The sequence below is a fragment of the Dendropsophus ebraccatus genome, chromosome 10 (genome assembly GCF_027789765.1).
Source record: "Dendropsophus ebraccatus isolate aDenEbr1 chromosome 10, aDenEbr1.pat, whole genome shotgun sequence".
Taxonomy (NCBI): domain Eukaryota; kingdom Metazoa; phylum Chordata; class Amphibia; order Anura; family Hylidae; genus Dendropsophus; species Dendropsophus ebraccatus.
This window is the reverse complement of record NC_091463.1, coordinates 43,405,517-43,423,259: the sequence shown is the minus strand read 5'-3', so window position 1 is coordinate 43,423,259 and position 17,743 is coordinate 43,405,517. Positions and strand designations below refer to the sequence as shown.

Here is a 17,743-nt window from a genome sequence, read left to right as displayed (position 1 = left end):
CATCTTTTGGTGTAATAGGGCCCTAATAGTGAGATGTAAAATTAGAAAGAAAACTTCACTAAAAATTGGTCATTTCCTGATGACACATTCCCACTATGGCCTATGATGCAGTACTGCTAGCCAAAACACTTTTTTTTTTTTTTTTTGTGGGGGGGGGGGGGGGGGGTCACAGCTTTGATAACTTGAAGTACTTTCTGCTTTCAAATCTAATTACTTTTTAATATTTTTATTAATGATCTTGTAGAGGGGCTACAGAGTAGAATCTCCATTTTTGCAGATGATACTAAACTGGGTAAAGTAATCAGTACAGAGGAGGATAATATATTACAGAGAGATTTGGAGAAGCGAGCTTGGGCGGTGAAATGGCAAATTAAGTTTAATGTGGATAAATGTAAGGTTATGCATTTGGGCCGTAGAAATATTAAGTACAGTTATGTGATAAATAATAAAACACTGGGTAAAACTGCTTCCGAAAAGGACCTGGGGTACAGTGTCCATATTAGGACATAGTCAGAAGTCAAAGTCAAGAATCATTTTGACACAAACTGACACAGACTGACTGACTGACTTCTGATTAAATAATGTGTACCACTGACTACTGACTAACTGACTTCTGATTAAATAATGTGTAATATCTGATCTGTGAAATGTCAGTAGTTAGTAGTCCCCATTCAGTTTTAGTTTCACTTTCACTTCAATTGCCAGGCAGCCCCTAGCTTGCAGTATTCAGGTAAGAAAATGAAGTGATATCTGATCTCGGACTCTGATCTCTGACTTGGTCAGGAGTGAGGAGTCAGTGTGATCTCAGCAGGAGGGGCGGGGCTTCAACCAGAAGGGAAGGAGTTGTGTTGACCTTACAAGCAGAAAGTAGGAAGCAGTGAGCTGCTGCATCATTCACTCCTGAAGAAAGAGAGGGAAGGAAGCTGCAATGTCCACAGTAACATGGGGGAGGACTGGTGTGTGGGGTCTGTCTACAGGGGAGAGGACTGGTGTGGGGGGTCTGTATACAGGGTGAGAGGACTGGTGTGTGGGGGTCTGTATACAGGGGGGAGGACTGGTGTGTGGGGTCTGTATACAGGGGAGAGGACTGGTGTGGGGGGTCTGTATACAGGGGGAGAGGACTGGTGTGTGGGGGGTCTGTATACAGGGGAGAGGACTGGTGAGTAGGGTCTGTATAAAGTGGGAGAGGACTGGTGTGTGTGGGAGGTCTGTATACAGGGGAGAGGACTGGTGTGTGTGGGGTCTGTATACAGGGGATAGGACTGGTGTGTGTGGGGTCTGTATACAGGGGGAGAGGACTGGTGTGTGTGGGGTCTGTATACAGGGGGATGGGACTGGGGTGTGTGGGGTCTGTATACAGGGGGATAGGACTGGTGTGTAGGGTCTGTATACAGGGGAGAGGACTGGTGTGTGGGGTCTGTATACAGGGGGAGAGTACTGGTGTGTGGGGGTCTGTATACAGGGGGAGAGGACTGGTGTGTGTGGGGTCTGTATACAGGGGAGAGGACTGGTGTGTGGGGTCTGTATACAGTGGGGAGGACTGGTGGGTGGTCTGTGTACAGGGGAGAGGACTGGTGTGGGTGGTCTGTATACAGAGGGAGAGGACTGGTGTGTGGGATCTGTATACAGGGGAGAGGACTGGTGTGTAGGGTCTGTATACAGGGGGAGGACTGGTGTGTGTGGGGTCTGTATACAGGGGTCCTCTCCCCCTGTATACAGACCCCACACATACACCAGTCCTCTCCCCCTGTATACAGACCCCACACACCAGTCCTCCACCCCTGTATACAGACCGCACACACCAGTCCTCCCCCCTGTTTCCCCCCCCCCCCATGTTACTGTGGATATTGGAGCTTCCTTCCATCTGTTTCTGCAGGAGTGAATAGTGCAGGGTAGTGACTAAATCCCATACCGCAAAGGGACCTCGCTGGGTGCGCGCACGCAGCTCCCAGGCAAGCCCCGCCCCGGACGGATTTCATTGGCTGCTCCACTCCAGGCTTCCTATCAGTCAAAATCAGACCCTGCCGGACCCCCGACCCTAATCCGAGTGTTTAGTATTAGGGTAAGGGTTGGGGGTCAGCTTAGGGTTACTACAATCATTAAACTATCCCCTGCTCACACAACAACCCTAGCCCTAACCCTCGGAGTTGGAGCTAATCAGGAGGGTTGGGGCTGTGGGGAGCTCTTTTACCCACTGATCTCACCCCTCCTGTTATCCTCTTTCCATACACTAAAAACTGTTACCTCTAAATGCTCTCAATGTCCGCGCCCTCTCACCTTCTCACACCTACTGTCTCTTTCTCTACTACTTCTCACTGCTGGAGACATTTCACCCAACCCTGCCCCCCCCCCCCCCCCCCAGATCTCATCTACCACACTGCCCTCCTTTCGTCCAACTTCCTCTAGATCACGCCGCCCCTCTAACACCATCCGCATCCGTCCTGACCCCCCTCCCCCTGTGCCCTTCTCTGCTGCACTCTGGAACACACGCTCTGTCTGCAATAAACCTACATTTATTCATGATCTCTTTTTTTACCACAACCTCTTCTTAGGCCTAACAGAAACATGGCTGTCCCCCACTAACACTTTTTCTCCTGCTGCACTTTCCTATGGGGGGCTCCTGTTTACTCACACACCTCGCCCTGGCAATAAACAGGGTGGCGGGGTTGGCCTGCTGCTGATGGACAACTGCTCCTTTACCCCAAGCCCTCCTCTCCCTGCCCTCACCCTCACCTCCTTTGAAGTACACTCTATCCGTATCTATTCCCCCTCTAACCTCCAAGTGGCTGTCATCTACCGACCACCAGGCTCCACAACCACCTTCCTAGACCAATTCAACACTTGGCTATTGCATTTACTCTCAACAGATATTCCCACCATCATCATGGGCGACTTCAATATCCCCATCGACACGACCAAATCAGCCGCCTCTAAACTCCTATCCCTAGCCTCCTCCTTTGGCCTCACACAGTGGTCCTCCATGGCCACTCACAAAAAGGGTCACACACTGGACCTTATCTTTTCCCGCCTCTGCCGCATATCTGACCTCACCAGCACACCTCTCCACATCTCTGCCCACAACCTCCTAACATTCTCTTCTCTCCTCTCTTCATCTGCCGCCCCCATCCAGAACCTTGCCCACCCTCGCAGGAACCCTAGAAAACAAGCTTGTGGAGGATTTACCAGAGACACACACCTCCATACTAGAGAGAGAAACTGGGTTAAAGTGTTCAACCTATCACTAAATGCTGACGTCATCAAGAAGGTGGATATATATGTAGGTAAAGTGGGTTGTGAGGCAGATGACACTTGAGAAAGAAACCAGTTCGGTTTGGAAACGCGTTGTGTCGCCATGAATGTTTTTATACAAAAAATGTATTTTAATTAACTTCATATGTCCATCTGGATCTGCGCCCGTACTTACCCTGGTTTGGAGAGGTCGTTTATCTTGCATTGATAGTGATTGACAGATTAGATGGCAGGGTGGAGCAAGATGGGGGGAAAGATGATAAGTTCTGTTTTGTCCATGTTGAGTTTTAAAAAGCGGGAAGAAGATATGGCCGATAGACACTCTGGAATTCTGGATAGCAAAGAGGTGATATCCGGACCAGAGAGGTAGATCTGAGTGTCATCGGCGTAGAGGTGGTACCTGAAGCCGTGGGATTCTATGATATGTCCCAGGCCAGAAGTATAGATGGAGAAGAGAAGAGGCCCAAGTACAGAGCCTTGGGGAACACAAACAGTAAGGGGAAGAGGAGAGGAGGTGGTGTGGGATTGGAAAACACTAGGAGGAGATTCAGGAGAGGGTTGAGCAAGTGACACTAAGGGATGAGAGAATTTTAAGAGGAGAGAATGGTCAACTGTGTCGAAGGCAGAAGATAGGTCAAGGAGAAGGAGCACAGAGTAGTGGCGTGAGGTTTTGGCAGTCAGCAGGTCATTAGCCACTTTGATGAGGGCAGTTTCTGTGGAGTGGTGGGGGCGGAAGCCAGATTGCAGGGAGTCAAAAAGCGATTTGGATGAAAAGTGGGAGGATAGTTCATGGTAGACATGCTGTTCCAGGAGTTTTGAGGCAAAGGGGAGAAGTGAGATGGGGCGGTAGCTGGATAAGGAGGTAGGGTCAAGGGATGGCTTTTTAAGGATTGGTGTTATGGTTGCATGTTTGTATGGGATTGGGTCAAGTGCGCAGGTGGTGAGGTGCGATGTGGAGAGTAGTTTGGAGAGGTGTTCTTCAGTGATGGTGGAGAGGTGATTTAGTGGGGATGAGCACTGGACAGGCATGAGGGGGGGCTGAGGGGACTGTAAGGTGAAGCATACTCTGATGTCATCGATTTTCTGCTTGAAGAATGTAGCAAAGTCCTCAGCAGAGATGAGAGATGTGGGGGGTGGCAGTGGGGGGGCAGAGAAGGGACTTGAAGGTGTTAAACAGTTGCCTAGGGTTGTGAGATAATGAAGATATGAGGGAATAAAAGTAGTCCTGTTTAGCAGAGGTGAGGGCAGATTTGAAGAGTGCTTGCCTGTATGTCTGGAAGTGTTCCTCGGAGTGGGTCTTCTTCCAGCGCCGCTCGGCAGCTCTGGACACTCGCCTTAGTTGTTTGGTTATGTGGGTGTGCCAGGGCTGTCTGTTGATGCGTCGTGTTCTCTTTTTTGTGAGAGGGGCAACAGAGTCAAGAGCGGAGGTTATTGTGGAGTTGTAGAAGGTTGCGGCTGTGTCAGTTTCATTCAGAGAGTGTATGGTGGAGAGTGGCAGAAGGGAGTCAGAGAGTGTTTGAATAATGTTAAGTTTTCTAGGGTTCCTGCGAGGGTGGGCAAGGTTCTGGATGGGGGCGGCAGATGAAGAGAGGAGAGAAGAGAATGTTAGGAGGTTGTGGGCAGAGATGTGGAGAGGTGTGCTGGTGAGGTCAGATACGCGGCAGAGGCGGGAAAAGATAAGGTCTAGTGTGTGACCCTTTTTGTGAGTGGCCATGGAGGACCACTGTGTGAGGCCAAAGGAGGAGGCTAGGGATAGGAGTTTAGAGGCGGCTGATTTGGTCGTGTCGATGGGGATATTGAAGTCGCCCATGATGATGGTGGGAATATCTGTTGAGAATAAAATCAATAGCCAAGTGTTGAATTGGACTAGGAAGGTGGTTGTGGAGCCTGGTGGTCGGTAGATGACAGCCACTTGGAGGTTAGAGGGGGAATAGATACGGATAGAGTGTACTTCAAAGGAGGTGAGGGTGAGGGCAGTGAGAGGAGGGCTTGGGGTAAAGGAGCAGTTGTCCATCAGCAGCAGGCCAACCCCGCCACCCTGTTTATTGCCAGGGCGAGGTGTGTGAGTAAACAGGAGCCCCCCATAGGAAAGTGCAGCAGGAGAAAAAGTGTTAGTGGGGGACAGCCATGTTTCTGTTAAACCTAAGAAGAGGTTGTGGTAAAAAAAGAGATCATGAATAAATGTAGGTTTATTGCAGACAGAGCGTGTGTTCCAGAGTGCAGCAGAGAAGGGCACAGGGGGAGGGGGGTCAGGACGGATGCGGATGGTGTTAGAGGGGCGGCGTGATCTAGAGGAAGTTGGACGAAAGGAGGGCAGTGTGGTAGATGAGATCTGGGGGGAAGGGGGCAGGGTTGGGTGAAATGTCCAGCAGTGAGAAGTAGTAGAGAAAGAGACAGTAGGTGTGAGAAGGTGAGAGGGCGCGGACATTGAGAGCATTGAGAGGTAACAGTTTTAGTGTATGGAAAGAGGATAACAGGAGGGGTGAGATTAGTGGGTAAAAGAGCTCCCCACAGCCCCAACCCTCCTGATTAGCTCCAACTCCGAGGGTTAGGGCTAGGGTTGTTGTGTGAGCAGGGGATAGTTTAATGATTGTAGTAACCCTAAGCTGACCCCCAACCCTTACCCTAATACTAAACACTCGGACTAGGGTCGGGGGTCCGGCAGGGTCTGATTTTGACTGATAGGAAGCCTGGAGTGGAGCAGCCAATGAAATCCGTCCGGGGCGGGGCTTGCCTGGGAGCTGCGTGCGCGCACCCAGCGAGGTCCCTTTGCGGTATGGGATTTAGTCGCTACCCTGCACTATTCACTCCTGCAGAAACAGATGGAAGGAAGCTCCAATATCCACAGTAACATGGGGGGGGGGGAAACAGGGGGGAGGACTGGTGTGTGGGGTCTGTATACAGGGGGAGAGGACTGGTGTGTGTGTGTGTGTGTGTGTGTGTGTGTGTGTGTGTGTGTGTGTGTGTGTGTGTGTGTGTGTGTGTGTGTGTGTGTGTGTGTGTGGGGGGGGGGGGGGGGGGGGTCTGCATACAGGGAGAGAGGACCCCTGTATACAGACCCCACACACACACCAGTCCTCTCCCCCTGTATACAGACTACCCACACACACCAGTCCTCTCCCCCTGTATACAGACTACCCACACACACCAGTCCTCTCCCCCTGTATACAGACTACCCACACACACCAGTCCTCTCACCCTGTATACAGACTGCCCACACACACCAGTCCTCTCCCCTGTAGACAGACCCCACACACACCAGTCCTCTCCCATGTTACTGTGGACATTGCAGCTTCCTTCCCTCTCTTTCTGCAGGAGTGAATGGTGCAGCAGCTCACTGCTTCCTACTTCCTGCTGGTAAGGTCAACACAACTCCTTCCCTTCTGGTTGAAGCCCCGCCCCTCCTGCTGAGATCACACTGACTCCTCACTCCTGACCAAGTCAGAGATCAGAGTCCGAGATCAGATATCACTTCATTTTCTTACCTGAATACTGCAAGCTAGGGGCTGCCTGGCAATTGAAGTGAAAGTGAAACTAAAACTGAATGGGGACTACTAACTACTGACATTTCACAGATCAGATATTACACATTCCGTAGTCAGAGTCCGTAGTCAGAGTCCGTAGTCAGAGTCCGTAGTCAGAGTCCGTAGTCAGAGTCCGTAGTCAGAGTCCGTAGTCAGAGTCCGTAGTCAGAGTCCGTAGTCAGAGTCCGTAGTCAGAGTCCGTAGTCAGAGTCCGTAGTCAGAGTCCGTAGTCAGAGTCCGTAGTCAGAGTCCGTAGTCAGAGTCCGTAGTCAGAGTCCGTAGTCAGAGTCCGTAGTCAGAGTCCGTAGTCAGAGTCCGTAGTCAGAGTCCGTAGTCAGAGTCCGTAGTCAGAGTCCGTAGTCAGAGTCCGTAGTCAGAGTCCGTAGTCAGAGTCCGTAGTCAGAGTCCGTAGTCAGAGTCCGTAGTCAGAGTCCGTAGTCAGAGTCCGTAGTCAGAGTCCGTAGTCAGAGTCCGTAGTCAGAGTCCGTAGTCAGAGTCCGTAGTCAGAGTCCGTAGTCAGAGTCCGTAGTCAGAGTCCGTAGTCAGAGTCCGTAGTCAGAGTCCGTAGTCAGAGTCCGTAGTCAGAGTCCGTAGTCAGAGTCCGTAGTCAGAGTCCGTAGTCAGAGTCCGTAGTCAGAGTCCGTAGTCAGAGTCCGTAGTCAGAGTCCGTAGTCAGAGTCCGTAGTCAGAGTCCGTAGTCAGAGTCCGTAGTCAGAGTCCGTAGTCAGAGTCCGTAGTCAGAGTCCGTAGTCAGAGTCCGTAGTCAGAGTCCGTAGTCAGAGTCCGTAGTCAGAGTCCGTAGTCAGAGTCCGTAGTCAGAGTCCGTAGTCAGAGTCCGTAGTCAGAGTCCGTAGTCAGAGTCCGTAGTCAGAGTCCGTAGTCAGAGTCCGTAGTCAGAGTCCGTAGTCAGAGTCCGTAGTCAGAGTCCGTAGTCAGAGTCCGTAGTCAGAGTCCGTAGTCAGAGTCCGTAGTCAGAGTCCGTAGTCAGAGTCCGTAGTCAGAGTCCGTAGTCAGAGTCCGTAGTCAGAGTCCGTAGTCAGAGTCCGTAGTCAGAGTCCGTAGTCAGAGTCCGTAGTCAGAGTCCGTAGTCAGAGTCCGTAGTCAGAGTCCGTAGTCAGAGTCCGTAGTCAGAGTCCGTAGTCAGAGTCCGTAGTCAGAGTCCGTAGTCAGAGTCCGTAGTCAGAGTCCGTAGTCAGAGTCCGTAGTCAGAGTCCGTAGTCAGAGTCCGTAGTCAGAGATCAGAGTCAGTAATCAAAATCAGTAGTCACTTTTGTGTCAAAATGATTCTTGACTTTGACTTCTGACTATGTCCTAATATGGACACTGTACTGGGGGTATTGGTGGTCAGTAAACTCAACTTTAGTGATCAGTGCCAGGCAGCATCTGCCAAGGCTAATAAAATAATGGGATGCATCAAAAAAGGCATAGAAGCTAAAGATGAGAACATAGCTTTGCCTCCTATAAATCACTGGTCAGACCACACATGGAATACTGTGTACAGTTTTGGGCACCGGTATATAAGAGGGACACAGCTGAACTGGAGCAGGTGCAGAGGAGGACAACAAAGGTCATTAAGGGAATGGGTTACAGTACCAAGACAGGTTATCAAGCTTGGGGTTATTTACGCTAGAAAAAAAAGACGTCTTAGGGGCATTCTGATTATAATATACAAATATATGAATGGACAGTTCAGAGATCTTTGTAGTGATCTTTTCACTCCTAGGTCTGTAACCATGACAAGGGGGCATCATCCTCTACGTCTAGAGGAAAGATTTCACCATCAGCATTGACGCGGGTTCTTTACTGTACGAACAGTAAGACTGTATATAAGACTACTTTTTAAACCAGGAAAATCTTCTCAAAAGTCAGGGGTCGTCTTATACGTTGGGTGTTGTCTTTTAAGTCAGGTACTGAAAAACTTTGGAACCAAACTGGAGAATCTGCGGTTGCCGCATAAGGTGGGGTGAGCTCAAAAACAGGCACATCCTCGCTATATACAGCTACCACATGAAAAGCAGCGCAAGCTGCAGGTGTCAGGGGTACGGAAAAAAGGGATCTGGTAGAGTGGCGCTGTGCCCACAAAAAACACCTTTTAGCCATCTGGCCTGCCCTTGTATCCTACTGGTATTACTGTACCTCCTCCTTTGCCCCTCAGATCTCACGGCTATCTGATGTTTATTAATTTTTTATTTGGGGTGTGTTGCAAGGTGGTAGTCTTATACAGTTAGTATATTCCAAACTTTATTTTAACTGGAAAAGTTGGGAGTTGTCTTAGAAGTCAGAAAATATGTTATATTCAGTATTCATAATAATATATATTAAAGTAACTGATATAATCTCACCTGGTATTCCAGCTTGTTTAACTTTATGTGAAGTGATACAGCAAATAGAGCAGAACAGACCAACACGACCATTCTTGTCCACATTAGAGAGCATTTCAAAGTTTTTACAAAGTGTTTTGCAGTACATACACGGATAAACTTTTGTGTTTTTCTGTGAAAGAAGAAATACTGATTTTACTACAGCTATAGAGACATGACTGTGCAGATCCAAAGAATCACAATCACATACATGACAGCCAGGCCTGTTGGTAACTCACAAGGAGAGGGTTGGGGAAAACAGGCCCATAGAAATAAATGGTAGAATGTTCTGCAGATCAGATTGTTCCTCACAAAGATTTCAGTGTCTGACCACACCCCCTACTCACACACACTCTAATGGTAGCTGGGAAGGTATAATGAAGCCTTAAAGCGACTGCTGCTTTTAATCCAAGATCTGTCCTGAAGCCGGTTCAGCAGTTGATGCAGTTATTGGCCTAAAAAATATACTATACTAGGGACAGTCCCCCTTCCTCCTGAGTGTACATATAGAGACCTGTCCCCTCCTGTGTGTACATAGTTGTATAACTCTGTTGACCCCTAATAATGACAAATAATAATGACTAATAATGAGTAAATCCACAGCCTTGTGTGGCTGCTCAGTGAGTTTCTTTTTTTTTTTTTCTTTTACTTTTTTGAAACAAAATATCCTTAGTTTGGCACGGGCAAGTGGGTGTGGCTTGCAAAAGGGGTGTGACTTACAAACAATTACCATTACCGCAGCAAAATGTGCGATAAACCGCGATATTGATTTTGGCCAATATCGTCCAGCCCTACTTCAGCTTGTGTTGGAATGACGCTGATTCTGGCTCTGAATTCGACAGATCTGGTCTGCAGCAGACCAGAGTAATACAGCACTGATCTAATCGATCAGTGTTGTATTATGTATACACCACTGATCTATATCATTGCGCTTTACTTTCAATTTCACCATGCAAATAATTATTTTTCCAATTTTGCTGCATATTTTATGTAAAAGTTAATTCTGCCATTGCAAAGTACAATTAGTGGTGCAAAAAATAAGGGAGGAAAAAAACAAAAAAGCAAAAATTTGCCTGGTCCAGAAGGGGTTAAAGGGAAGTCTGTTAAAGGGGAGTTTTTCCCCTGGAAATGCACATCTAGTTAACTACATAACCTGGGTTAATTTATTCCACAGGAGAATAGGTAAGTATGTAATAAACAAACAGTCTCCTCATGGCCACAAAAGCCGGAGTAATAACGTTTCTTTTTACTTGTTAATACATTACACATCTTCACTTACCTTCTTGTAGTTGTTCAAGCAGGCTGCATTGCAGAACCGCTTCTGCTGACCTTCATGGAACAGATACTCAAGTGGTAAACCTTTATTATATATATAAATGCCACAGTTGTCACAGCAGTTTGTTTTCAGACCTTTGGTGGCACGAAATTTGGTAAAACAAGTATCACTGCACAGTCTGTGAACTACACTTCCATTACTGACTTCATGTTGAATCTGAAATGAAAATACATAAATTGTTAAACTGTATTTCCTTAGGAACAGCACATGGAGCCTTTGGGGGAGATTTATCAAACTGGTGTAAAGTAGAATTGCCAATAGCAACCAATCAGTTTTCACCTTTCAGTCCTCACAGATTCTTTTGAAAATGAAAGAAGGAATCTGATTGGTTGCTAGGGGCAACTAAGCCAGTTTCACTTTACATCATGTTTGATAAATCTCCCCCTTTGTCTTTATATAAGGAAAAAAAAGCTGGTTATTCTAAAAATGTGCATTTACAAACAGGGTTGGATAACCTAAAAGGAATCTATCACTAGGGGAATACCGCTTATACCGTACTGGCACGGTTGAGGTCGGTTAACCGACGCTAGAGACGGTATCTGTATTTTCACGGTATCCCGCCCAGCCCTAGTATACAGCTACTGCCGCAGCAGCTGCAGGATCTGTATGCAGTTCAGGGAACCATATCAGCCCGACTGGGCTGATTGGTTCCCTTTAATGGCGCAGATTTTATGCTACGTTCAGTTTAGATCTATTAACTGCTGCTGATCCAGTAAGTGTAAATGCACTCTCAAAAGGTTTGCCATAAAACAAATTATCTTATTCTAGCTGCTGCATATCTCATTTAAACTTTCTGCAAGGACCAATTCAGGTATCACAGGTTCTTAAATACACTTCTTAAACAAGACAATGCATATTACAAAAAGTAAATGCAACTGTCATGAACAGGGATAATATAGCTGCACTACATACGATTTTCATGCATGACAAGCATTTTATCAATCTATGCAGGTAGAATTCTGACTTTTTTATCCTCACCTCTCCACTCTTGTGACAGATGCTGCATTTTATTATATCAGGAACATCAGATGATGAACTCTGGGAGCTTGACCTTGGCTGTGCTTCATACAGTGACAGACAGGCATTTGAGCAAAATTCTTGGAATCCAGAACTTGTTTGAGCAACAACAGAATCTTTGGAGTTACGGATATCCCTAAAAAATAGAGCACATAAATCTGTTAGCCTCAAACTAAAACTAGATCTTCACATCAACTATCATCACATAACTTACTTCTTGCAGAAAGTGCAGATCTTCTTACAGAGTGGTTTCTTAGAGAAGGTGGTAAGACAAGTTGAAGAACAGAACAACTGGGGAAGTCCTTTGCGTTGATATGCAGTCTGTCCTTTCTGTAGGGGGGTTCGGCAGTGAGCACAAGACATTTTTGTCAGTGTCGGTTTGGGAGGGCGTGGTGGCAACTGGCTACGAAGAGACATGCGTGTTGGACGTCTAGTTCTAAAGGGTACAAAGTCTTCATCATTTGGGTCATCCACCATAGCATCTGAATCTTCATCAGAAATCTGCACTGAATAATACACATTCATGTCAATACCCTTAAAAAAAATAAACTTAGTTTTCAAGTAATGGTGAAAAAAATCTGTTTGTCCTCCCCCTCCTTCCCCAGTCCAAACTGGAAGTAAAAGGGAACCTTAAAATGTCTGGGTTTATAAAACACTAACATCATATAAAACACATATAAAACTTTACACACTGTTTACTGAATAAGGCGTCCATATGGTAAAAAAAAAAAAGAAAAAGAAAAAAAAAAAAAAAGAAACAGATCGCTAATCTCAGGGATCTTCAATGAGGGTCCACAGGCTCTTCTTTTGCATATGGTAAAAAGGTATTTTGGTCCATTGGGGGAGAGAAGGTTTTGTGTGATACAGCTACATAATATATACTTACCCGTTCCTGTAGCACCACGCCACAGGCACACTGACCAGGCAGGGCCCACTCTGCCAGCAGTGACTGCAGAGGTGTCTCCTCCCAGTCACTGACTGGCTGAGTGGGCATTCCTGAGTTGGGCCGTGAAACAGCAGGAGGTAAGTAGGGATCCCTAAGCAGTGGTGCACCAGGGTGGGGGCATGGGGACAGGTAAATATAGATTACATTTCTGCACCTCCCCTGCCGGACCTAGATTTTTCAATTTGACCGTACTTCTCATTAATAGCAAATCCAAATGCACTATCTGGTCCAGTGCAGAGATACAGCTGTTTTAATTCAAATGCAGCTATTAGTGCCCAGGAACACGTTCTAAAATTTTACTAATGCGTCATCACAATTTGAAGGATAAAAACTAAGATTTTCTACATTTATAATAGATTTTACATAACCTTTAAGGAACACTTACTGCTTTCAGAAGAGGGTATGGTATCAGTGCGTCGTGCTCGGTCACTGCGTTTTTGCTCCTTTAAGAAGAAAAAAAAAATAATTAGAACAAATGACCAATAACTTTCCATTAACCAGTGTAGAAGTAACCTTTTCTGGCAAACAAGTTAATACCCTTCAAAGAACACAATCCACACTTTTAATGTATGCCATACATTAAAAACATAGCTACTAATCTTCCATGTAAACTAACACAACAGGTTACATACATTGCTGCTTTTAAACTTCATGAAAACCTGTTGTTTCAAAATATATATAAAAACCTACATGGTCTTGGTAAATGAACTCTTTCTGAATAGTTACAAGGTGATCTCTGTCACTGTCAAGACCACCCAGTGCCATGACACGTTCTGTGATGTACTGGCACAAAATGGAGGACAGTGACATGTATTGTGACAACACAAATAGAAATTTTTAGAACTACAGAACATCCTGTGCAGCTGGAGAGGTGGTCAAAGTCAGGGAAAGTGACCAGATCGGAAATGGAAGCACATGGGTTGTATGTATAACTTTGGGAAAGGAACAACCTTCTTTAACTAACCCTTTTGGGGCAGTGTAGCCATCTAAAGAACAGCTTGCGGTCTCTTTCCTCTTATTCTGCACAAAGCAGTAGATAAGGCCTGTCTTGCTGTCTCTGCTACTGGAAACAATTCCCCTAACCAACAAGCAGGGGAAAGCAAACTTCAGAGAGGTTGAGACACATAGCAGCCAAAATAGTTTTTCTTGGGTAAGGAGTGTGATTTACAAATATGTTAGGACTCACATAGGCTATGCACATCGACAGAAGTTATTTAAAAGAACTCCCCGCCCCTTTGTTCATTCAAAATTCACCAGATAAAAGTTTAACCCCATAGAATACCATGGATGTACCGGATACATAGCTGCAGGGGTTTGAAAAAACCCTGTAGTCCTGACCTGCCAATCACACTGCAGCGTGCCAACAGCGACTCAGGTGGTGTTAGAATGATGATGATTGGGCTGTCTGAGACAGCCTTTTGTGAAAATGTAAAAACTGACGCTAGACCAACATTTTAGAGTAGAAAATTATTTTTATTTTTTTTCCGTTTCTACAGCCTATTGTTTCGAAAATCTGTGAAACACCTGAGGGGTCCAAATACAAGGGGGTGCTAATAGGTCTTTGGCTTTACCCAGTAAGAAACGAGGTAGGAAGATGAAACTTTATATTTATTCCACATACTCTCTACTGATGTCAACACACTTCTTACATCGGTATTCCAAGTTCTGTAAGCCTTAAAAAGAGAAGGATTTCGGTTGTGCCCCAAACCAGTCATTCGTAGCACCCATGGCATCAGAAATGGTTTAAAATTTTGTACCCTTGAGGTGCTTCTTCAGGTTAGAAAACAGATTATAGTGGGAAAGAGCTAGATCTGGTAAATAAGGTGGGTGGGTCAATCAGCCGGGAGCCTGGCTCCACCAGTTTTGCTGTAGTCGCTTGGGCAGTGTAAGCAGGAGGCTTTGTCTTGCAGGTACAAGGTTCCTTTGGACAGCTTGCCTCGCCTTTTGGCCTTCAGAGCTGCCTTGAATTGTTCAAAAAAAGTTCAATGTAATACCTTTCATTGATGGTGGAACCAATTTGAAGGTAGTCCACTAACAGATCACCCTCCTTATCCCAAAACACAGACGCCATCACCTTAGTGACTGATTTTTGCACCCTGAAATACTGTGCCTGCACTCTTGACTGCTCATTGGTATCAGGGTCATACAAATATATCCAGGACTCATACATGGTGACCAGGCGATCCAGGAAGTTCTTATGAGCCCGGAAACACTGACAAATGGATCAGGAAATTTTCACTTGTTTTTTTAATGTGTTGTCAAACATTTAGGGACCCACTTTGCAGATAGCTTCTCCATGTTCAAATGTTCCTGGATAATGACACAAACATTAACGAGAAATCCCCATGATGTCTGCTATTAAGTTAGATTAACCCCTTAGTGACCGCCGATACGGCTTTTTACGGCGGTCACTAAGGGTCCTTATTCTGCTGCCATCAGCTTTTTACGGCAATGGCAGAGAATAAGATAGCGGGGCCTGGACGGCCCCCACCCCATCCCCCCAGCTACCGGAGGTAGCTGAGGGGTTGGGGCAGTGTGTGGGGTCCGTCCTGCCCCCCCCTTACCGACGATCGCCGCTATTTACCGACAGCTGCCGCTATAACGTTAAGGGGATTACCGGTGCCGACGCCGCCGGGGAGATGAAATAAGTGTCCATCAGAGCCCAGATCAGACCCCCCCCCCCCCCCCCCTAGTGCCCAGATAACTAACCCCCCTCCCCCAGCGGTCATCATTTCCAAGATGGCCGCCACAACCGCTGTGAACAGACTAATGTCTGTTCACAGCGATGGAAAAGTTAAAATGAATGAAAACCCCATGTTCTCTGCCACCGGAGGTAGCGGAGAGCATGGGGCAGTGATCGGGGACCCCCCCTGTGGGGTCCCGGTACAAACGATCAGCGGTATATACTATATACCGCTGATCGCTTGTGCCATGTGCATCCCGGCACTTTTTATCCCATCACCATGAATGATTGGTGACAGGGGATAAAAAGTGATGTGTCCTGTCCCTCAAGTCGCCCCCCCACCCCCCTAGTCACGCCCCTCTTCCCCATATACGTTACCTGATCCTGGAACTCCTTCATCCTCAACGTCCTGGCTGGTTATTAAGTGCGCATGCGCTCCACAACCAGCCAACTCTGAAAATTTAAAGTGACAGACATCAATTTGGTCTCTGTCACTGAACTATGATTACTGGGATAGAAAATATCACACTAATCATAGTAATACAGTGAAAATGAATGTATAAAGTACAAAAAGTGACAAACATACAAAAAAATAAAACACACACTTTTTATTATAGTAATAATTGCAGTTTACTCCCAAATTACCCCTAAGCCCCCCCCCCCAGATTACCCGTAACCACTGCACGTTGGCCTTAACCACCCCAAATTGCCAGTGACCCCCTCCAGATTGCCCGTAACCACCCCAAATTACATGTATCCACCCCAGATTACCTATAAGCACTTCAGTTTATCAGTAACAATCCCAGATTGTCTGTAACCCTTCCAGGTTGCACATAACCCCCCCAGGTTCCCCGTAATCACGCCAGATTACATGTAACCCCCCCAGGTTCCCCGTAATCACGCCAGATTACATGTAACCCCCACAGATTGCACGTGACCACGCCACGTCGCCTCTGACCACGCCACGTCGCCTCTGACCACGCCACGTCGCCTCTGACCACGCCACGTCGCCTCTGACCACGCCACGTCGCCTCTGACCACGCCACGTCGCCTCTGACCACGCCACGTCGCCTCTGACCACGCCACGTCGCCTCTGACCACGCCACGCCGCCTCTGACCACGCCAAATTGCCAATGACCCCCTCCAGATTGCGGTGCCCATGCCAGATTACAGGTACCCACCCCAGATTGCCTATAAGAACTTCAGTTTATCCGTAACCACCCAACATTGCCCGTAACCACCCCACGTTGCCTGTATCCACCCTTAGATTGTCTGTAAGCACTGCAGGTTGCCCGTAACCACCCCAGATTGTCTGTAAGCACTGCAGGTTGCCCGTAACCACCACACGTTGCCCGTAACCACCACACGTTGCCCGTGACCAAAGCAGGTTGCCCGTGACCAAAGCAGGTTGCCCGTGACCAAAGCAGGTTGCCCGTGACCAAAGCAGGTTGCCCGTGACCAAAGCAGGTTGCCCGTTACCAAAGCAGGTTGCCCGTTACCAAAGCAGGTTGCCCGTGACCACCCCATGTTGTCCGTAACCACCCCATGTTGTCCGTAACCACCCCATGTTGTCCGTAACTACCTCAAGTTGCCCATAACCACCGAAGACTGTCCGTAACCACCCCACATTACCTGTAATCTTATTTTTTTGCTGTGTGCCCATACAGTGGTTTATGCCCACACATGAGGTACCGTTTTATTTAGAAGAACCTGCGTTACAGGTTTTGGGGTACATTTTCTCTCCTGTTCCTCGTCAAACTGAGAAATTTCTAACTAAACCAACAATTATTGGAAAAATTCAAGTTTTTCATTTTTACTGGCCAATTTTGAATACTTTCCTGTAATACCTGCGCTCAGAAACTTCAGAAAAATCTGCGCTGAAAATGCTAATTGGCGCTCCTTTCCTTCTGAGCTCGGCTGTGTGCCCATGAAGTGGTTTATGCCCACATATGGGGTACCGTTCTACTCAGGAGAACCTGCGTTACATATATTGGGGTGACATTTCTCTCCTGTTCCTCGTAAAATTGAGAAACTTCGAACTAAAGGAACATATTATTGGAAAAATTCGAGTTTTTCATTTTTACTGTCTACTTTTGAATACTTTCCTCTAATACCTGTGGGGTCAAAATGCTCACCACACCCCAAAATGAATTCTTTGAGGGGTGTACTTTCCAAAATGGAGTGACTTGTTGGGAGAATTTACTCTGCAGACACTACAGGGGCACTGCAAACGCACCTGGCGCTCGGAAACTTCTTCAGCAAAATCTGCATTGAAAAAGCTAATTGGCGCTCCTTTCCTTCTGAGCCCCTCCTGTGTGCCCATACAGTGGTTTACGCCCACATATGGGGTACCATTGTACTCAGGAGAACCTGCGTTACAAATTTTGGGGTACTTTTTTCCTCTTGTTCCTCGTGAAATTGAGAAATTTCAAACTAAACGAACATATTATTGGAAGAATTCGAGTTTTTCCTTTTTACTGTCTACTTTTGAATACTTTCCTCTAATACCTGTGGGGTCAAAAAGCTCACCACACCCCAAAATGAATTCTTTGAGGGGTGTACTTTCCAAAATGGAGTGACTTGTTGGGAGATTTTACTCTGCAGACACTACAGGGGCACTGCAAACGC

At 46.8% G+C, this 17,743-nt stretch overlaps 1 protein-coding gene across 6 annotated transcripts in view; it reads right to left on the bottom strand.

Moving 5' to 3' along the window:
• Positions 1-17,743, bottom strand: part of ZMYM3 (zinc finger MYM-type containing 3) — an 81,250-nt gene that overhangs the window by 38,697 nt on the left and 24,810 nt on the right. For all 6 annotated transcript variants that reach the window (XM_069985514.1, XM_069985513.1, XM_069985509.1 and 3 more), the window contains exons 4-8: positions 12,818-12,875; positions 11,701-11,992; positions 11,448-11,622; positions 10,413-10,625; positions 9,116-9,266 (exon numbers count right to left, since the gene is read on the bottom strand). In XM_069985514.1, the coding sequence (XP_069841615.1) occupies positions 9,116-9,266; positions 10,413-10,625; positions 11,448-11,622; positions 11,701-11,992; positions 12,818-12,875 (889 nt within the window). The remainder of the gene's footprint in view (positions 1-9,115; positions 9,267-10,412; positions 10,626-11,447; positions 11,623-11,700; positions 11,993-12,817; positions 12,876-17,743) is intronic.